Source organism: Barbus barbus (genome assembly GCF_936440315.1).
Source record: "Barbus barbus genome assembly, chromosome: 40".
NCBI lineage: Eukaryota > Metazoa > Chordata > Actinopteri > Cypriniformes > Cyprinidae > Barbus > Barbus barbus.
Genome location: NC_136718.1, coordinates 14,234,306 through 14,257,943, shown reverse-complemented (window position 1 = coordinate 14,257,943; position 23,638 = coordinate 14,234,306). Strand labels below are relative to the sequence as shown.

At 38.1% G+C, this 23,638-nt stretch overlaps 1 protein-coding gene across 8 annotated transcripts in view; it reads right to left on the bottom strand.

The window, feature by feature from the left end:
• LOC306859145 (agrin-like) overlaps positions 1 to 23,638 on the bottom strand; it is a 253,049-nt gene that overhangs the window by 77,092 nt on the left and 152,319 nt on the right. For all 8 annotated transcript variants that reach the window (XM_079400015.1, XM_079400016.1, XM_079400022.1 and 5 more), the window contains 3 exons: positions 17,011 to 17,235; positions 9,060 to 9,284; positions 6,815 to 7,021 (listed from right to left, as the gene is read on the bottom strand). In XM_079400015.1, coding sequence (XP_079256141.1) covers positions 6,815 to 7,021; positions 9,060 to 9,284; positions 17,011 to 17,235 — 657 coding nt within the window. The remainder of the gene's footprint in view (positions 1 to 6,814; positions 7,022 to 9,059; positions 9,285 to 17,010; positions 17,236 to 23,638) is intronic.

Sequence of the window (23,638 nt, the reverse complement as noted above, 5' to 3'; positions counted from 1 at the left end):
CCTACGATCTGCTGTATGCACGCTCATGCATATGGAGATCTCCAGCCCTCGTATCGGGATTACAGGGCGTGTGCGAATCATGATACAAACAGTCGCACGAGCGTCTACTCCAACTCTCCGCTCCCTCGCATCTTGCCAATATGAGAGGAGTTTGAGAGTTTCGGCAAGCTGTGCGTGTCTCACTTTTTGTGCGTCTGCATATCAGAAGCAATGACTTCCCCCCCGCCACGTCCCCCTTGGTTCTGTCTTTCTCTCTTTCGTTCCCTACCTTTCCCTTCAGCTTGAGGGGAAACATTTATAAGCGTGTAGGAGAAGGTGCAAGGAAAAGGGAAAGAAGAAAATATTAGCATGACACAAGCAGAAATCCCCCCAGAGGCGGTGTTTGGTTTCTGAAGGAGTACTTATCACCAAACAATGGCTTCAAGGGCATAGAAACTTTCTCCCCACGCATTAAGAATTTAACCAAGGAACTAATTCCGTTGCCCTCCCCGCACCGTAAGGGAGGAAACGGATGAGGTGAGACACCGTGAAACTGGAGAAGCAAGAGGAGCGGAAGAGAGAGAACGAGACAAAGAGAGGGAGAGAGAAGGGAGGACAGAATAAACCACACAAATTAGATTAGCTTGCTATCTAATGTTGGACACAGAAAATAGAGAGGGTTGGTGAAATTCTGAACTAAGGAATTGGCTTTCACTTTATGAGTGTGAATTTGAATTGAACTGGCTGCATCGCAAAAAGGATTTTTAATTGAAATTTGAATTGGAATGAAAGGAAGAGAAATTGACTTTAACTGAAATTCAAAGAAAATCAACAAACAAATCACATCATTACTAAAATAGCTAATAATTGACTAATTCTTAATATAAAAATATATAATTATTACTAATTATATTTATGACAAATTATTATTTATTTTATGAATAGTTATTTATAAAGGTATATTATAATTAGATTTATAAATATTATAAATTACAAATATCTATTCCAACACCATAGCCAATCCAATTAGACAATTAATTAAAATAATAATAATACTGACAAATAAATAAATAAATAAATAAGGATTTTATACATACAATTTATTAACAGAATAATTACAAATATTATATTTGACATAACAAATATATATAATATAATAATATTATATATTATATAATAACACATACACATATTTTCATTGTACTTCTTTAAATTCAAATTACAATTCTGCACCCAGTTTGCTACCTCAATTCAAATTCAGGAATTGAACTGGAAATTTGAAGTCATTCATAATTCAGTTCTGAATGACACAGAAGCCTGAAAACTGAGCACAGAGCGAGTCGGATCCATGGATCCCTTCAGCAGAAGGGCGTCACACAGGCAGACGTTAAGACAAGCATTGCACATAGCACTCTGAACAGAGAAGAAAGGGAAGCAGAGGAGGATGAGGGAATGAGGGAAAACGAGGCGGAAGGCAGATGTGCATTACAGAAGCATGCTCTACAAAGAGCATCCTAACAAACACAAATAACAGAATCCGACGAGGGCTTTCCAACTTACAACAGCGACCCAGATACAACCCTTCCTCACACAGCGAGGTGCAAAGGTTCATGCTAATTATAATCACGCTACCCTGGCTCTTCAATCTACTCGTCTAATTGGATTCATTACGCACATCTCACTAGGCCCTCCAAAGTTCAATGGGTGCTTAACTTGTTATTGTTTCTTTTTTTTTTGAAAATTAAGAAAAAAAATTCAAGTTTATGCCGTTTTCAGCAAGAGATGCTAATCAAATAAATATGCAAATGATAAATATTAATCAGAGTGCGTTGTCACCTGGGGCGTTGATTCCCAGGCACCTCTTTTCACGGAGCTCTTGCTCAATGACATTGTCAGTAAGTCTGAGCCCATTGTTAGTCTTTATGAGTTACTGCCATGGGAACAGAGACAGACAGGCAGAGACAGAAAGCTGGTATATTCTGAGGGTCTGTTCACTTCACACAAGCTATGAAACATCCTCCGGACTATAATGACAGCTGTGTATTTAGGTCAGCTTCATTTGCAGGATCCATCTTGCTCTGCTTGGAGAAACGGGCTGCTTTCTTTCCTTATAATTAGGAGTCCATTACGGCTGGCACACCCACCGAGTTATGGAGTTCTGAAATTACATTGGATGGAGCTGAGCCATGATAATGCACAAAGATCATCATTCAAGCTCTCATAGACTTCAGTCAGAGCAGACGCTGTATTTAATTTGAAGTAAACGAAAATGAGGCTGTGAAGGACGGAAATAGCCCGTTAAATATATTGTGGCTGGCGTATATCTGGATAGAGTTCGTTCAACCATTGAAACCTGGAAAACAGATTCCTGGTGGACATCCTGGTGGATTCCAAGTGTGGTGGAAATTGTGAAGACGAGCGCAGGACCTAATTTAAACTAACCAAAAACAGTATATTATATCTGATAATACCATAGTACTACCATATTCTACTGTATAGTACCACGGTCATCACAGTACCATATGTGACCCTGGACCATAAAACCAGACATAAGTCACTGGGGTATATTTGTAGCAATAGCCAAAATTGTATGGGTCAAAATTGCCAAATTTTCTTTTATGCCAAGAATCATTACGATATTAAGTAAAGATTAGCGGTGGGACAATAAATCGATATGGCGATATATCGCGATCCTTCTCCATGCGATACGAGAATCGATATCTGGTGCCAAATATCAATATTTTCATTAATATAATAAGGTGCTCTAAATAGATTTCCCTGCTCCCAGCGTCTAAAAATGTGTGGAAATCACAGCCGCGCCATTTCCAGCTTCTTTCCAAAGCACTCTGAGCAACCATGAACCGCGTTCTCTATGAAGATGGTGAAGCAACCGAAGGATAAACAGATTTCCAGCCACTGTATTAGCTCTACTGCTATATTATATGGAGATGAGAACTAAAAAAACTGCCCCGGAAGTGCCAGAACAGCTATCAGCGTGGACCATAGGCACCGATCGTGTTATTATTGTAGAGCGCATATTCAGTCCGCGAGTAGCCTCTCCACTCGGATCACAGGTGGATTTCCCTCACTATGAGTGACTACACTCCATTCACATGGAGCGTCGGCGTCATTGCTTGACGGAGGGCGTGTCTGAAGCTTGGTGCTGATGCGCCGTCATAGTGACAACAGCCAATCACATACATTTTTGGTTTTGCGTGAACGGGATTGGCTAGCATCTGCGCTAGGGTATTTGCATAAGGCGATCTGATTGGCTGACGCCTGCGTTGGCGCTTGAAAAGTTGAAAAGTTCACACAGGGCGTCGGCGTCAACGCCTCTCGTTTACTTTGAATGGAGTGACGTCAAGCGTTGCCGAACTGAATTGTGGGTCCGTCGCATCACTTCACTGGCGTTGCTCACGGCAGAAGTTGAAAACTTTTCAACTTTTCATGTGTCAACGCAGGTGTCAATCAATCAGATCGCCTTATGCAAATATCATAAAATAATAATCAGAACAATGATTTAACTAAATAAAAAATAATCTTGCTAATGTTTTTTATTAATCAGAACAACTATGATTTGAATAAAAACCAACTTACTAATGAATGGTTACAATGAATGTAAAGAATTATTATTTTTTTTGCATGAAAAAGCCATGTGGAGACTAATGACATGCTCTTCATAAATTTTATGACAAAATGAAAAGCACATTCATCACAATACTGCTCAATTTTACATCAGCAGTAAAAACCCTGCAAACTAAATATGAATATTCAATATAATCGGCCAAGTCTAACTGGTAACCTTTTCCTTTTGTCACTCGTAAAATGACTTTGACACAGGTGTTCTTAGACTCATCTCACACATCCAAACAACAGACCGAAAAACCCACGCTGACATTAATAGGACCTGAACTCTCTATACAACACCATATTTTAAAGCTCCATCAACAGAATGCAGGTAGACTTTCAGATGAAGAACCACAGTCTAGTCTTGTGTATCTTCAATCCTTTGTTCTCAATCTTTCTTCTTTCACAGTGTTTTCTGTTTTCCTTAGGAGCTGCAGTCTCTTTTTGACCTTTCTCAGTACTACACATTTATTTGATTTTAGAGCAAATCGTCTCTCGACGAGAGCTGCTGACACAGTGACCCAACTCTGCTTGTTTCCAAAGACAACGGGAAGCAGATGAAACCATGTCAGACACTGGAAAAAGTACTGACATGCTCAGTGTTTGAAATGACTCTTGTACACACACAGCTTCTCTGCTATTGATTAGCGTGTGACAAGAGGTCCATTTAGAGGTTTTCCACTGCAGGAAAAGTGAGCTTTGTCACGCTTGAGTGTCTTCTAAAGGACCGAAACGCACTTTAGTAAAACATAGACTTCACTTGGGCCCTTGTCAGTATGAAGGCCGCCTATAATATCCGCAGGAAGCAACTGTAGCTGTTAGCATTCCTATTGACAACATCTAATGGGAACACGCTAAAAAGCAAAACCTGAAAACGTCTGGATGGATTTAAGAGACAGAGAGAAGACAAAGAATGTGACAAAAGCAAAACAAGATGACCAAACAAAGCAACTTTTTTTTTGCATTTACACATCAAACTGAGAGCAGGTGTCCAAAGCACAAGACTTTCGCTCATCAATGCTCCGTATCTTCCTCTGCATGAAAGGCAGTCAGCCTGGCTCAGGTCTGCTTTTGATGTTTAATTAATGTTCTGTTTGCGGAATATGCAAATGTAAATAAATGTATTAAAAAAACATACTGTAACTTGCCACCAGCAAAAGCCTGAAAGGACCAAAACATTTACTTTGTCAGAAATAATGAAATAAAGCCAAAGACACAAGCACTACACCTCTTTACATGTTAATTTATGCATCTTTTCGCTGAAGACTGGAAAACAATCCTAATGAGTCATAGAGGTTGATAGTGAGAAGAGAATAAAGAAGAGATAAGGAAGGAAAAAAAGGAAAGACTCATACAGCACTATAGTTGCCACATATGTGCTGCCAGGGAGTAGGACACACATAGCATTCAGAATAAATGAGAGGGATATTTCTGTACTGTTAAAATGCGCTCAAAATCTGAGCCCTGCCAAAACAGCCCTGGATACACGTCCCATAATTAACACACTGTCCAGATCCCTTTTTTTCCCTTTCAAGCCTTTTTTTTTAATAACTGCTGCAATAATTTTGAGGTGTTTAATGTATTTTAGTATAAAATGGAGAGTGGCGCACAAAACAAGGAACCTCTGAATTACTGTACTTGAATATAATTTATTTCTTGATTGTTAATGCAGTACATTTGGTAGATATGCCAGGTGTGCACTACAAAAAAATCATTTAATATTTTTGTCTTGTTTGCAAGTAAAAAAGTAAATATTCATAAACAACTTTAAGATATTATATATTTCTTTTTCTAAGAGAATTAAGATATTCTCTAAAAACGAGAATAGATTTTCAGCTATTACTAACCAAAAAGCATCAACTATACACTTGTTAAACAAGAACAATTTAACCATAAAAAGCAATGTCTGACTGGTTTTTTTTATATATATTTTGAATCTCATGGATATTCATCTCCTATGGCTTTATGGGATGTCCAAATGGGGTGTCCAAATGTCCAAAGGTAGCACACTTTGCGGATGCAGTGGGTAATGCAGGTATTGCTCGCCTGCATATTCGGACATCCTGAGCTTTACTACACTGCTTCTTATATACTGTATAGGAGGGAAGTACACACTAGAACTCAAGGGAGAATGGCAAAGGGATATGCCACACAAGTGCGCAAACGTTTCAAGCAATGCAAGCCCAAAAACTTTCTTCTTCTATGGCCAGACTTTAATCTTCACTGAGCGACTTATAAATATATTTAGTACTTTTCATTGTCATTTTTGAATGGCAGCATATAGTATAAAAAGTCAGACATTTGACAGTAACCCTCTTGCCCTCTAGAAAAGATTTTCTGCTGCCAGAGTAATGCCAGGACACTTTAAATATGGGAATGTTCGCTTCCACATTTTGAGTTTTTACGTCTGCGTAATTGCGTAGATTCTGTTTCTATGCTTAAGCATAACAGAGAAATGAAAATAGCTCCTATCAAGGGGGCTACATGCATGCATCCATGCAAACAGGTAGCGGGGCAACAACAGGGTCAGAATGATTGGGTAGTGATTCATCCAGACAAACACAGCACTCGAAAAAAAGAAGAGTTCCATGACCTCACTTCCCTTCCAAATAGTGCCATGAGGACTGGAGCTGCAGGGAGGGCCACTCCATCACGCAAACAAACACAAGAGACAGAGACAAAAAGGTACAGGTAGAAAAAAAAGACATCAAACCAGCCCTTTGAGGGCCCCCCTGAAGGAGACCCACAGGTCAGAATTCCAATAAGAAAGGTCAGAGGTTGAACTCTTCCCCGCTCGCAACGAGTGGCGTGTCCGGCGGCAGCCCTGAGCAGACGTAACACAGACAAAGACAGACAGAGAGACACACTGGAACAGAAAAAACAGTTTAAAGACAGCCAAAAAAGGACATAAAAGGACAAAGGGGGAAATGACGAGACATTTGAACATGGAAGGACTGGCGTGGACGACTGGCACTGGAGGGGTGAGGACATGAATGAAACATGAAGTCAGCGTTTCATGTGTCATCAGAGCTGATGGCAGAATGAGAACGGCATGGAAATGAAAGAGAATGAGCACCTTCCACAAGAGTTTCTCGCAGGACACAACCAAACACAAGCAGACATACAATGCTAATTAAACAACATCTATTTCACTAACATAAAATTACAAGAACACACAGAAACACATTGTACAATTCTCCACACTCACCACAGGGCCCTTGTTGCTTGACGGGGATGTCTGTTTCGGTCCGGCACTCTTCGAGTTTCCTCTCGCAGTCGTTAGGGTATGTCTTTCCATCCTTTCCGCACAGGGGCTTGTATGTGCCGTCACATTGTATGGGGTCGCAGGAACACCGAAACTCTCCGTTTTCCAGCAAACACATGGCATTGAACTTACAACCGTTCGGGCAGCCGCCTGGAGACCGGAGACACACGTATATGTGCGTCAACAATATGAAGAACGGCAGTAACCATCCTGGTGCTAATCAACACTGACTGGAGGCATCTCTCTTTCGCTCTCGCTCAATCAGACATCGGATATTGACTCACTCAGGGGTTTTGAATTAATTACCGTGCCTGATTATTTAATCAATTATCTAATTCCATTCAGATTGATTTGGGGTGTTTTTTTCCAACTCAGAGTTGTGTTAAGCTGTCACAGATGGGCCGGGGCAGTGTGTAATTACAGCAGCCTTTCATCTGTTTGAGAAAATTAAGAGACCTATTATGTTATTGTAAAATCTGAGCTTGATTTATGTTTGATTGCATTATCCAACCTATCTTTAAGGATGTGACATACATGCTGATGAAAGTGGACTCACAGGAAGCTATAGGAATGGAAGTGGAATTTCGTGAACTACATGAAAGTTTTCACAACCCTAGTACTTTCACAGTGTGACGTATTTGTGAGTAAAAGAATATTTAATGAGATAAAATCTAGGGCAAGACTTGATTTAATCCATCGGGAATCATTTGGATTGCGAAAACTGGGAGTTCCACATAAGAAAGGACCTATGAGAGATTGCTAAGGAGAATTTCACTCCTGAAACACTGCTGGTGTTGTGAAATATCTATAGCCCTGCTCTGTGACACTTTGTAATGTCAGATCAAAAATGTAGCAAGTTACCACAATATTTTGTTCTAACTTATCAAAAAAGCCTTTCTTAGCTAGTTAACATTGTGCTATGCTAGTAGGCTAAGCTGTAACTAGTAAACAACATCTTACCAAAGCTAAAAATGTAAGGTGACCAGATTTCTGAATGGAAACAACCCACTTTTTTGTGCCTTCATTTATCCTTTATTTAGCAAACTAAGAGCTTAGTGTTCTAGCATAGCATTGTGCTAACCTGCACGGCTAGCCTTAAATAACATGCTCCATCTGCAATTACTGTGAAAACTGAGTGCTTCATACAAGAGCAGACCTAAAAGAGAGTTTTCAGTTTATTATAGAGTACTCTCTCTTGAAAAGCTCCTGGTGTAAATATAAATCCACCCCACATAATCATATCCCCCCTGGAAGTCTTTGTAATGTCTGATAAAAAATGTAGCATATTATCACAATATCTTGTTCTAACTAATAAAAATATAGCCTTTTTAGCCAGTAGCTCTGTGTTAAAATAGTAGGCTATGCTAAAGAAAATATTAGCAAAGTTAAAAATGGTGACTAAATATATCCCTTTCTTTGTTTTCATTTAGCCTTCAATTAGCAGCTAAGCCTACTAGCACATCATATTACTACTGTTTAAGAAAGACTCTTTTGATTAGCAATAACATGATACCCATTTGATCAGGATCGGAAGAATCTAGAACAACTGGCATCTACTTTGAGGCATCTACTTTGATATGGAAATAGAAAATTATGGTAATAATGCATTACACTAACACTAATGATGTGAGTGATACATTTTGATTTACGTATTGAGAGCAGATACCAAACACATGTTAACATGCTAGACATGTATTTAACAAAGTAAGACATTCATCGTAGACAAATGCTATCATTTCTTGAGTTACACCAGCACAGAAACAGTTGCTCTGTACTGGGACAACAGTGGCCCACGAATAACACCGCTATCGCTCACGGCACAAACACAGTTCAGACACAAGCACACACACATACACACTAAGCCACTGTTCGCGCACTATCACAGCTGAACACACACTCTCTCTGCGCTTTGCCACAGGGCTTCAGAGCGAAGCAGGGACGATCTTTTCATCACCCGTGAAGATACAGTCTTGCCACAATACACCTGCCAGAGCCCGACAGGCAAATTGGATTTGTGGAGATTGGTATCGTGTAGGCATGACAGTACTGCTAACCTGACTTAATTTGTCTAGAGCCTCCTCACCGCAGCCATGACAAAATAAATCAAATGCGGCCGTAGGGCTCCTTTATCAGACACGAGCATGAGCTCCTGGGAGTCTGTGACATCTCTGCTTTAGGAGGAACTCACCTTTCTCCTTGCAGCTGCCTGAAGAAACCTTCTTGAGCTCCAAGTTGTTCTGCAGGGCCGTCCGCTCCATCTGACACTCGCTATCGTAAGTGTGGCCGTCGCTGGCGCAGATGGGCGTACTGTCGGGCGGGCAGGAATCAGCTGGGGCAAAGGTAAACTGCTTGTAGGTCTTTGGGTTCACCCGACAGGCCACACTCAAGCTGTTCAGAGTGTCACTGCAAGGATCTGAGGACAAGAGTGGATAAAATGTGTCAGACCGAGATGGCAATTCATGACTGATTGTATTTTGTTGACATAATGTTGATAATCTGAATCTAAATAATGCCAAAATGTTACCAAATACTACCAAAGCTTTCTTTGTGTTTTCATTTAGGCATCAGTTAGCATACTAACAGCTTAGCCTATTAGCGTAGCAATGTTCTTTTTAAATATGCAATTCCATACTATCAGGAAAGGCCGGGATTCGAACTCGGGACGCCCGTAGCACAACAGTGCTTTATGTCGGCATGTTGCCCACGAGGCAATCTGTGCCGACTCACTATTATTTTTAACAGAAAAGGTAAAACCTTAATGTTATGAAGCTAGACTGACACGGAATAGAAGAGAGAGAATTGTTGAATACAGTTGATCTTTTTGTTTTCTTTGCGCACAAAAAGTATTCTCGTAGCTTCATAACATTACGGTTGAACCACTGTTGTCACGTGGACTATTTTAACAATGTCCTTGCTATCTTTCTGGGCCTTGAATGTGGTACATGTTAGTTGCGTTGCTGTCTATGCAGTGTCAGAAAGATCTCCGATTTTATCAAAAATATCTTTTGATATTTGTGTTCTGAAGATGAGTGAAGGTCTTACAGGTTTGGGACGACATGAGGATAAGTAATTATTACATTAAAACATTAAATACATAAATCTTACCAACCATAAAAGTTTTAAACAGCAGTACATGTATATTTTTTCCTGTAGATCTTGATTCATTTTTTTGATAAATGTTGGATTTAAACTCTTAAGGACAGTGCACCTCCAGGACCAGAGTTTCTGGTATCTGAGCTCATGCCCTATCCACTACTCTACAGCAGCAATGCCATTTTTTGACTAGAATGTTCTTTTTTTCTTTTTAGTGCATCTTCTAGGCACTATTGATGGAGCTGTCGTCAGTGGCGTGTCATTTATTGAGAAGAAATACTGAAAAGTGAAAAGATAAGGGTGACAGCTGACGGGACGGGAGTGATGAGTATGTGGGAGCTGATGGGTCTTTGTGGCTGCAGGGGGCTCCAGGCCCTGGCCCTGTATGGCAAGATCATAATTGTAATAAAAATGCCATGATGGTTATTGAATAAGTGTGACAGTTTCGCCAGCCTCCACACTTTTCAGAAACAAGACGACACAAAGGACTTATCAGCCGGTGTCGTGCTAAGACAATGCCGAGCCGCGAGCGAGTCGCACAATCGCGGGAGAGAAAGAAGCGCGGCGACAGAAAGAAAAAAAGACAAGAGAGACAGAGACAGAAAGGACAGAGGAAATTAGACAAGAAAGACAAAACACGTAAACAAAACAAAGAACGAGAGGAGAGGAAGAACACAGGCGAATAAAGAGAACAAGAAAATGGGAACAAAATAAGCAGGAAATGAAGACAAAGCCACAGAGATAAAGAGACATCATGAAAGCAAATAACACACAGATGGACACATGCACACTAGGGATGTATAAAACAACATATTTCAGAATCAGCTAGTCAGTGGCTTTCTCCTGAATGACTAGTCAACTAATTAGGCTAGAAATGAACTAGTCAGCTACCAACCCACCCTAAATGCACACAAATCAAATCCAATACTTCCAGCAATAAAACAAAATAAATAATTCTTAGTATTTTTGTCTGTTTTTTAGAAATTTTTTTAATAAAAATAATAAATAAATATATAAATATATATATATATATACCTAAGCATCCTTACAACAAAATAAATTTACTTATCAAAAATGATTGTTGTTTTCCAAGTACATTTATCATCTTGTAAGAATGTTTAGATATAGTTTTTTCCTTAAAAACAAGACAAAAAAGGATTAGGCTTAGTTTTGTTTCTCAAACATCAATAATGTCAAATAATAATTTAAAGGAACACTCCACTTTTTTTGGAAATAGGCTCATTTTACAACTCCGCAAGAGTTAAACAGTTGAGTTCTACCGTTTTTGAATCCATTCAGCCGATCTCCAGGTCTGGCGATAGCACTTTTATCTTAGCTTAGCATAGATCATTGAATTGGATTAGACCATTAGCATCTCGCTCAAAAATGACCAAAGAGTTTAGATAATTTTCCTATTTAAAACTTGACACTTCTGTAGTTACATCGTGTACTAAGACCGATGGATATATTACGCAGCGCCTGAAAGTAGTCCCCAGCTATATCATAGGCTACTGAGCTAGGGACTACTTTCAGGCGCTGCGTAATATCATTGCGCCTGCTGCACTCATGGTACGGCAGCAAAGTTTCTTGATTATTACGCCGGAATGAGAGTATAGTTCCTAGCCATATCAGTCTAGAAAATTGCAACTTTTTATTTTCCGTCGGTCTTAGTACATGATGTAACTGCAGAAGAGTCAATCTTTAAGTAGGAAAATTATCGAAACTCTTTGGTCATTTTTGAACGAGATGCTAACGGTCTAATCCGATTCAATGATCTATGCTAAGCTAAACTAAAAGTGCTACCGCCAGACCCGGAGATCGGCTGAATGGATTCAAAAACGGTAAAACTCAACTGTTTAAATCTAGGGGAGTTGTAAAATGAGCCTATTTCCAAAAAAAGTGGAGTGTTCCTTTAAGGTTAAAGTCAGTTAAGTTAACCCATCCTAACTGCACACCCAATAGTTCTAGAATAATTAATAAATAAATAAATGCATGAATGAATAATTTTTTTAATCAAGACAAAACAAAAATAGATTATTTTTGTTTCTCAAATACATTTATCCTCTTTAAAAGATGTTTATGATTTTTTTCTGAGAAACAAGACAACAATAATGATTATTTTTGAAACCAGACAACACCAACAACAACAATAATAATAATAATAATTTTCACATAAAATTGTCTTATGTTTAGGATGTTAAAAGATTTTTCCCCGGGGAAAAAAAAAAGATTAAGAAAATGATTATTTGCAGTGACAGATCGTACAACATGACATTTAGAACATTTATAGAGATTTTGAAAGTTTTATTTCTTATTGTCTTGTTTCGAATGTAAATATGCCAAAGTTAAGTCAACGCATTCTAACTGCACACAAATCAAACTCAATAGTTCTATAGGGGTGTGCGATATGGCGATTTTTGATCGTGGGCGATAAAAATGTCTCCACGATCTGCTTTTGAAGAAATATCGTAGTATCGTGCTACAGCATACATTCTATCAGCTGCAGTTATGTTACCGCCGTATCAATATACTGTACAGCACGACATGCATTCACATCAGTGTTAACTCAGCGGTGGAGTAACTCTCATGGGTCACTGCACTTATTCACAATCACAAAAGTACATTATTTACGTGTGTTTTAAAGCCTTGCCGGTTAAACGTTTCATTCACTCGTGGGTCTGACGTGCACTATTTCTGAGCCCGTACACCCGAAGCGCGCAAACTAAAAAGCATGTCTAATAGCGCCTGATTACTCAACTAAGTTATCTTTTGCGCTAATACTGTCAAAACACACAAGGTTTACATATAGACTCAGTTGGTTATGTCTAAAATGAAAGTAAACAGTTGAGAGAAAAATGGATGCGTGCCTGTTAGATGTACGCAGGTCTTAAAGGGACAGATCTAAACATGTAGCCCACTGTCATTAAAGGGATCAGTTCACCCTAAAATTTAATTTCTGTCATTATTTACGCACTCACATGTTATCCCAAATCTGTATTAATTTCTTTCATGTGCTGAACACAAAAGAAGATATTTTAAAGAATGTGGGTAACCAAACAGTTGCTGGTCCACATTGACTTTGATAGCAGGAAAAAAAATACCATGGAAGTCACTGAGGACAAGCAACTGTTTGGTTTTCAACATTCTTCAAAATTGCATTTATGTTCAGCAGAAGAAAGAAACTCATTCAGGTTTAAAACTAATTTTGAGTGAGTAAATGGTGGTATAAATATAAAACACTATGACAGAATTGACAGACAGATGACAGAATTTTTATTCTTTAATGTTAAAACAACAAAATGCAAAGAGAAAAAAAATAACTCACTACTCTTGACTGAAAAAATTAATAGTTGCTTAAAGTTAAGTGTATAGTGTTTTCTCTATATAGTGTTTTATTTTTATATTTGTTCATTCAATTTCTTGAATGCTCCTGCTAAATATGCCTATTGTACCTGAAAATAAAGCACTGTTTGTTTTATTTGTATATTATATGTATTTGTAATGTGTATCTTTGTTCTTATTTTTAATAACAAAGATAGAATAATGACAAAGATTTTTATCTTCACCCACTTTGGCCTAAATATATATAAATATATAATATCCACCATGCTTTTTTTTAAATATATTTTGTACCCTTGAAAGGCTTTGTCTTTATAATAGGGAAATTATTTTGGCTGCACTGCTCAGACAAGATAGTAAAACCAACATGACAAAGAATCGTGAAATCGTGATATATTTTTGCCATATCGCCCACCCCTAGTTCTAAGGCTCTGAATTAAAAACAAATATACAAGCATTAAGCATAAAAGCCCAGGGAGAGAGGTGGGCCGACAGAAAGTGTTGCTGTCAGGTCAGGGACTGGTGTATACTAACACAATACTAGGACGGCTCTCAAAGGAGGGGAGTATGGAGCTCGACCAAAAGGGTCCAGCACAATGCGGGCAGCGCCTCCAACAACATCTCGGCACGCAAGCCAGGCATTACCACTGGAGAAACCATTAGCTCCCATTAAGAGAGGCCGGCTGGAGCCAGCATTCAGTGTATCGCTGCCTAACAGTGCCATGCAGGGGTGGCTGTAATTAGCCAGGCACACTGAGCCCCGCTCCAGCAGGGAGTGTGTATGAGGCCGCTCCATTAGTCCAGACCCTGTATCTGTGTGCCTGACAGTTGCTGGCCAAGACCTTAATGCATGTGTTGGAGGAACAGTAGCTGTAGCCATGGTTTACGGGAATGAATGTGTATACAGGGCTGGCCAAAAATGTGTCTAAGTGTGCTTTGAAATAACAGTGGCCCATATCCTGCTGTACGATTGATTGTTGGTTTGTTTGTTTTGTTCCTCAGTTCTCTGTGTAAAACAAAATGTGTTGCAACACTGCAGGATTTAAAAAATAAATAAAATTATAATAACAAAAATTATTTTTCATGGAAAAAATATGCACAATATTATTATTAATTTATTTTTATCATTGTAATTATTATTGTAATTAATTATTTTATTAATGTTATTATTGTAATTATTGCTTCTCAGATAATTGTTTTTGTTTTTAGGATTTTAAATGTTTCCTGGAAAAAAACCCGAAAGCAGAAGCACCATCCTTTTATCCTTTTTAAAAGCATCTTTATAAATGTTTTCTAGGAAAACAGACATAAAATAATGTTTATTTTTGCTTCACAAGTAAACTGATCCTCTTTTAAAGATGTTAAGATGTTTTCTTGCAAAACAAGACAAAACAAAAATAGTGATTCTGATAAATTTGTTTAAATGTTCTTGTTTTAAGGATGTTTAAATATTTTTCCTGTAAATCAGTTTAAGAAACCGATTATGCAGTGAAACATGATTTAACTTTTGTTGCATAGATAGTTTAGAGGTCAGATTTCTTATTCTGTCTTAATTTCATTTTTCTTATTTTCAATGGAGTGTCCCTCAGTGATAAAAATACCATGTGTATGTGCTGACTGAATCGGAGTCAGTAACCGCAAGGATGGTGTCTCTAAGTTAGATTTAGAGTTGCTGTCTGTCCTCTTTGGTGCTTTGCACTCTCAAGGGGGTTAAAATGAAAGACACTCTCCCAAGAGCCACGGAGAAACATACTCCACACGTCCTCTGGGACCCGAGGCATTCATCCAGCCCTGCCGCCCAGAGAGCCATCATTTACAAGAGGTGACTTCCCTCTGAGTCTGTCTGCCGCAGGAAACACCACAATGTCACACACCCCAGACAAGACACAAGGCTTGCTTTCAGAAAGTCTATAAAAATACAGCCAAAATCATCCTCTGAACTGGTATTTTTGTCTTGTGTCTTCACATTCATAAAACACTTGAGAAGCAAAACTGCACAGGATAATGAAACTTGTTTTCAGAGAAAATATTTTCAATTACATTTATGTTTCTAGCCCCATGGGCAAAACCTCTCTAACTTTTGTTAGATTTGTGCATTGGAACAATTCCAACGGCAATGAAGTAGGAAAGATATACTTAAGTTTAAGACAAACTCTGTGAAAACAAGTCTCACTATTTTATGCATTTTTGCTCCAAGTAATTTGATCTTTTTAACTCAAAACCATGACAAAAATACAGATTAAGAAAATGATTCTTTTGCACTGCAGACTCAGAGAATAGAGGCTGTGGATCATCTAACCATCCTACAGTTTTAACAAGAATACAGTAATGTTCTGTAAAAAATGGCAAGGTCAAATAAGGAGGAGTGTTTGATCTTCGTTAAACACTAAGGAAACAACTGAAAATGATCTACTGATCATCCTCTGAGAGTGCAGGGTATGCTAGAGCAAATATACAGAGACAGAAAGCAGGGCTTAAGTCTGGACCTTTCCAAGCATGCTGGTTTGTGGGGCTCTTTATTGACTTCTCTTAAAAATGTGAATGTGTCCAGACTTTCACGGAGTACAGACGAATAAAAGAGATCAAAATAAAACTCTGAAATGTCAGAGAGGGGCGGAATAAGCTGAAAAAAGAATCTGACAGCTCGTCAGGCAGCGTGGAAGGGAAATGTCATTAGGCAGTCCAGGGTGGGAAGGGGGCTTTTCATGAACGACACTCTGTCCTCATGACTCAAACTCCCCACTAACATGAAACAGCCAGGATTTAATCAAAGAAGAAGAGCTCAAAAATCCAGACAGTTAGCATGGAGAAGTGTAATGTGACGGGAGCTTTCAGCAGAATAATTGATCTGTTGAATTTTTTACTCAAAATTCATCCATAATACTCTTTAACAAGCATTCAGAATCCAAAATCACAATAGGAATAACGCAATACAAGTGATGTGTTGCATAATCAGATATATTATGTTCTTGTTGTTGTATTCATGTATGTACACTGGAAGCTTCATTACCAAGAAAAATCCCTTCCCTGGCTGTAAACCGCTTTCTGATTCTCAATTCTTTCAAGTAATATAACAAGAAATTTAATTTAATACTTTTTACTAATACATTATGTCAAAGTTACTTTCCTGCTTTCTATCAGTTTCAAATCATGAAAAATAAAAAAATAAAAACAGTCTAAAAATGTAAAATAAATAAATAAATAATTTGTTAATTTTATTATAATTTTATTTAAAATAATAATAATATATAAAACTCCTTAATAATAACAAAATATTGTATCACTGTATATATATATATATATATATATATATATATATATATATATTCTTACACACACATATACACATAAATATACAGTAATTTATTATTTTATATTCTTATTATTAATAATTATTTATAAAATAGGCAGGTATATATATATATATATATATATATATATATATATATATATATATATATATATATATACACACACACACATATATATAGAGCTGCCATATATTTTGTTTTAGAAAGAGGATCACTTGCATTTTAGAAGTAACATTCCCCAACACTAACCACAATTGCATTCTAAAAGCAGCCAAAACGACCTGTGATCACTTTGAAGGAAGTTGCAATGCAAGAAAGGCAAGATGGTAACAGAAATACACGTGATAATCACATAAATGGAATGCTTATGACTATTTAAAGGCTGCATAGACTCACCGCAGCGGCCTTGGTGATGCACGCGGATGTTCTTCTGAGTGGCGCAGGCTTTCATGTTGAGCTCACATTCACTTTGGTAGTCCAGGCCGTCGCTGCCGCACACCACGTGCTTGGGGACGTTCTCACAACTCAGAGGACACATGCACTTGGCGGACAGACCGTCGGATGACTGGATGCAGGTGCTGCCAAAGCTACAGGTCACCTCACTGCATGGGTCCTTCAGGGCTGAAAAACAAGGAAAAGAGAGAGTGAGTGTAGAAAATGCCTGAATAACATTTGACAACATAATCGGAGATGAAGTGGCTTTTAGTGTGTTGCTATGTGGTTGCTTAGTTTTTAAGTTTTATCAAGTATGCTCGTACCTATTCATGCATCTAGCACACACGGTACAGGAGGTGTTATGTGCCAAAGTTTAATATTAATGTTAGCACAAATTACACGATGCACCGTTGGTCATGTTCGGATAATTGGTTGGCTTCTTGTCATGTTCACACTATAAAGTCTGTTTAAGGTGGGAGTTCATGGGTGAGCTCTAAACATGAACCCTATTACTGAGATAAGATTGGGTTAAAATGAGGCACGGTCTCCCAGCACCTCCACATGGCTCAGACGTGCCCCGTGTCGATACAGATGGCAGAGTGAAGTGGCTTAACCCGGGCTGAAGAACAGCTCAGTGGCCCAGACTTGAATATTCGGTCACAGCTGGGTGGGTGTACAAACAAGTCACTCTAATTCACCACGGACCATTTCAAGCAAGCTTTGCATTCACAAAACATTCTCAATTGCTATGCTTCAGCGTACCCGTCCTTATGCTGGAGGGACCTAATCAGCTTTTTTCACTCTGAAAATAAGAAAGCCACATTTTTTCTGAAAAAGACTTTGTCTATTTCTTATTAAACATTCCACCACTCAGGAATGAAGTTGAAGAAATTATTTACGGAAAAATTAAATTTATGTCATCATTTACTTGTATTTCAGTACTTGTACTTCCAAACCTGACACAAACAGATCTTAAATCCTGGCTCCTCTCTTTTATATAGTGAAAGCGAGTTGGGGCTGTCAAATTTCAAAATGACAAAAAGTGTCTTAAAAGTATTATAAGTGGTCCATTTGATTCATGCATTATATTTCAAGAGCAAGTCTACTGAAGCCATATGATAAGTTTATCATACTATTTAAATTCATACTATTTTAGTATTATTTATATACTTATATATTGTAATTAATAATATTTTTTAAAAATCTTTTATTTTAATATTTTCATTTAGCATCTTAATTTTAGTATTGTGTTTTTGTCATTTTCATTCATTTTTAGTAATGTGCTTATGTGCTTTTGTCATCTTTTTAATTTTTGTTATTCTATTTAGCTGTAATTAATTTTTTTTTTTTTTATTTTATTTTTATTTATATCTACTTATTTTAGTTATTTGGCATTTGTAATTTTTTACTTTTTAATCTAATTTTTTTTATTATAATAATATATTTATTGTATTGTTCCAGCTCAATTTCAATTAACGAAAAACTATTGTATTAGTTTTAGTTAATAAAAACACAGCAACAAATCATTTGATGCCACTGACAAAACCAACGGATGATTTGTTCACAAACTAGACTGATCTGGATCTCAAATCCAGTTTAGGGACTCAAATATTAGACTGCAGCAGTTAACACCTCACTAGATGAAAAATACAGTTAACAAGAACTTGAATTTCAGTCTGTTCATCAGAAAGCTAACACATGAAATTCTGAATATAACACAAGACCATTTTTACCATTTTTTAGGATTCATTAGTGTCCTTTTTGAAGCTTAAAAGACTGTAATTGCATAGAAAACCAGCATACTCTTCAAAATTTCTCCTGTTTGATTATGCTAGAAAAAAAAAAGTCATACAGGTTTGGAATGACATAAGGCTGAGTAAATGATGAACTAATCCCTTAATTCTACATAAATGAGAAAGGTGGAAGTTTTAATTTGCAATACACCAGGTCGATTTAACTGGAATGAATACATATCTGTTTCCGATACTCACAAGAACCATCTGATTATTATCATTATTAGTTAGATGATACATATTCATGAGGCATTGACAAACACGGAGTTGCTGAAGAGTGAACAGACCGTGTCACTTCAGAGAGGGCTAGTTTCATTTCCGACTGTCCCCACACACTCCAATTCATTCTCACTATCTCCGTCCCTGTTTTCACCTCTGCCGTGCGTCATATAAGCCTCCAGTCTCCTCTATCATTTGTGAGTTTTACTTTGTGTAAATCTGTTAAAAGAACCCACTTGTTTAATTAAAGGTTTGTGCCTGTCTCTAAGGACCACGCTCCACTTACGCACACACAAACCCACTCACACGCATGTGATAAACCTGGCAAGCGGCATCGTAAGGATGAGATCAGTGGCGCTTTTGTGTGTTGTGTGATCAAAGTGTTCATTCTCTTTTCCTCCTCTCTCTCTCTAAAAAAAGATGACTGTGCCTCCCTCATCTTTGCACATCTGAACCTCGCACTTCATCAGCCTGGGCTCGCTAACTAACCAACCACTCGCACTTCCAAAAAACTCATTGTGAATGTTTGTGTGGAGGAAGTGCTAATACACGCCCTGATACCGCAGACAACAGCCACATACAGGACCTGTTTTACACTTTGTAGCGATGCTGAATCAAGGAAAGTTGAGAGATGCATTGGTATACAAAAATCTAGAATAGACAACAGTCAAAAGTCCTCATATCTTCACTTCTTTTGTAATAAAAATAAATAAACTCAAACATACAATGGCAGTTAAATGCTGTACATCTCTATATTAGGCCTACAACTTAATTTCATTTTAATTACAATTATGGTAATACAGTAACACTTTAGTATAGGGACCAAATCTCACTATTAACTAGTTGCTTATTAACATGCCTATTATTAACATATTGGCTGTTTATTAGTACTTATAAAGCACATACAGTATTCTGCATGACCATATTCTACATCCTTAATCCTACCTAATACCTAAACTTAACAACTACCTTACTAATTATTAATAAGCAGCAAATTAGAAGTTTACTGAGGCAAAAGTCGTAATTAATGGTTTGCTAATCTAGAGAATTGGACCTTAAAATAAAGTGTGACCGTTAATATAATACTATTTTAATAAATTAAGATTTATTAGGGCTCCTAATGGCCCCAGGACCTTAATTGTTGACAACCATTGGACTAGTGGAACCCAATAAGGGGGAATGGGGTAAAATGGGTCAGTGGGTAAGATGGGACACCCCTGTGCACAATATTTTTCAGGTGATCATATGTGCATAAAAAGCCAAACAGCTAACTGCGATTGAGAGATATACATGAGAAAAGTGATACACATTTTTATGCTAAAAACTACTAGTATAAATATAAATAAAATAATTTTTTTTTTTTAAATATTTTATTTAATAATATTTGAATGCAATATTTTATTTTAAAATATTTTTTTTAAATATTTGAATTAGAACATCATTTATTTATTACCATATGATTCAACATTAACATGTTGCAAATTGTGACCCCTCTCTCGTCTATGCAGTTTTATTTTTTCCCTAAAATGATAAACAAGTCTGTTCAGTCTATGATGGCCTTTGAGACGGGCTGACGCATTTCGGTACTTTCCTCATCCTCGCAGTCATAACTAATGGCAGCTGAGCTCTGACTCATTACTTCTGCTTCGACAGATTGGCCTCATCCCCAAAAGCCTGCCACTAAGACATCTGATTTCATCAGTCTGATGTAAAACGGTTCTTTAAATCAGTTCTGATGTGTCTGTCCGGAAGTACACACTGAGAAGAGTCCGACGATCCGCATAAACAGCTTCCTTCTTAGTGGCGCTCTGTTTGTTTTGTGACAGTACACAGAATTGCCTCCGCGAACCCATTAAATAACAGTCGGCACTTTTCCACCTATTGTCGCCGAGAGTTGATGAGCGTCGAGGAAAAGGATGAGCTGATTCAAATGCAAAAGGCAGCTCCGGTATAAGGTCCGTACGCGGCTCTCCACTGTGTTAGCACAGATAAGCTGCCCTCTCAGGCTGAGACAAGCAGGCAAATTGCCTGTTAGAATGTGACTGGCGTTGCAAGCCGAGAGGCTACAAACTATTGGGGTCGCAACAGAGATGAGCCGTTTCCTCCTTATGCTTTAGTGCTCATTTTCAAGGATAGAAATACAGTATCCTGAGGAAAGAGCGGGAGTCTATAGTTACCTATTGATGAACTGGAAATGTCTCTCGCAGCCAATTAACTGCTGTCCTCCAGCTCTGAAGAGGTTAGGACAGGAAGAAAAGTAGGAAATAATAGGACCTATACAATGAACTAATAAGGCATAAACAGAGTGAGAGGAAGTCGAGACAGCGAGGAAGCTTGCACTGATCTGCCTTTCAGACAGTGCTGTGATAATGTTTTAGTGCTGGATGTATTAATGCGTAATGTGTGCAGGGAGCTGTCAACGGCCGCTACGTGATCCTGACAGGATCGGCTCGGCACAATCCGCCCTGCACCGCGAGCCCCAGGCGCCCTCTCCAGCGTGACAGAAGATGTATGTGTAATGTATGAGCATGCGTATGTGTTAAGGAGGCTTGAGAAGAGCTGCGGGTGGTGCCGCTCTCATTTCCTCTGAATACTATGGATTCAACACAAGTGAACCGCTATAAACAGTATTTGGTGGGATAATAGCACAAAAAAAAAAAAAACTGCAAAAATTGAGGTTACAGTTTGGCAGTTACAACAGAAGTGAATGGGAGCAATGTCATAAATACCAAGTTCTGTCATGAAACTCTAGATGGCGAGGGCTTATGAGTCCTTAATGCAAACTGATGATATTTACAGTCTTAAACAAGTTGGCACAAGCTGATTGGTTCATGTTGCATTCGCAGCCAATAAGCTTGCTGCTTTATGTTTAAATGGCTGGTTAACATCCACTAGAGCATTTCGCAGCGCGCTTTCAGAGTTAGTCTGAAACCCTACACCTTCCCCAGCTCCACCTGTATAGATCTGCAAAGGGTTATTATATATGTTACTTGTGCAGCAGCAGTATGTCTTAAATATTTACAGCACCGTAACGACATATGTATTGGCAGTAGCAACTTCTTGTACTTGCTTTGCAGCAGCAGCAGCAGCAATAATCTCCAACAACAGCAATAAACAACAAAAACAGCAGCAATTCAGCAGCGTAGCAGATCTACTCTGCCAAGACCAAATACATGAACATTGTCATATCCATTACCATGCTAAAATCTGAGAATCATCCGAGAGTTGTCATGATAGAGCTTGATCTTCAAACGAAACAACAGATCTCTCTGGTGAGGTATGCTGAAGTTATCCTATGATTTTGTCCAGATAAACTCCAACTCTTTTTTACAAACAACATCAACCACATTCAAATTTGATTCCATCCAATCAACAACCAATAAACTAAACCAAGTCTCCACCAACATGTTTTCTTTCCTTACTAATCACAGTTTGGAAAAGGATTTGTAGCTACTTAATTATACTTAATTTTGTGGCTGTGCACTTAAAACACTAAGTATTTTAACGTTTACAGATTGGCTGCATTTGCTTTCATTGTCACACAGTTTAACACTGATTTTATTTATTTGTATTTTTTTGTCCATAATAAATTTTATGTCACAAATGCTGAGCTTAACTTGTACTCAACCCATAATAAGGTCTACAAAGCCTGGAGAAAACTATCCATTAGTATTCTCAAGCATTTATGTTTTTTGCCATATTTTCTGTGATGCATCAACAGCAAAAACTGGAAGAGTACCAAAAAAATGAAGCTGAACCTCCACAGATGACCTCCAAACCCAGTGTCCCACCCTCTGCTGTTGTCATCCCTCACACGGTGAGATGATTTGTTCTTTTGATGTATTTCTTCAAAGGGCTTATTTGACTGCAGCTGTCTTCCTTTTTTGCACGCCTCAGTGTTGCCCTTGGATAAAGAAAATTAGGCACAAAAATGGATAATACACATCTTTTTGTGGTTGGATTCAAAGGCCAAGCACTCCTGTTCTCCTGCGATAGCTGTCAGTGCGCATACTTGTGTAGTATTCCCGAGGTGAGCCACTCCTAACCTCAGGCCTGTGAAGCCACAGAGGTAACATCAGGGGCAAGACCAGCAGGACGACGTTAGCTCACGGGTTTAATACACAACCAAACATGTCTATCAGAGGCAAGGTTAATCTCCTGTGAGCTTTAGTGAGCGTTAACCTGATGCAGTGCACTGCAAACACTAGCACAGGCTTCAGATCGCAGCCTAAAACTGGATTTAATTCATCACGTGTGCATTCAGTATGCAAAAGACAAATCTATGCATCCGCACGACTGGAAAGAGATCACAATCAAGATGAATTCAAACATAATCCCTGCTTCCATAGCCTGCTAAAAAGTGATATACAATTATGTTCAAAGGAAGTGGAGAATTAATTCAGAAAAAAAGTATTCTGGAAGTCAAAACTGGAGGCACATGGAATACAGAAGAAATAAAATGACAAAAATGTGAATAAGGCTAGGTCATTGGAGTTCAAGGTGGTTGTTAGCAGTGTTGGACAGATTAATTACAAATTGTTGTCCATTACTGATAAAAAATGACATAACAGAAAATG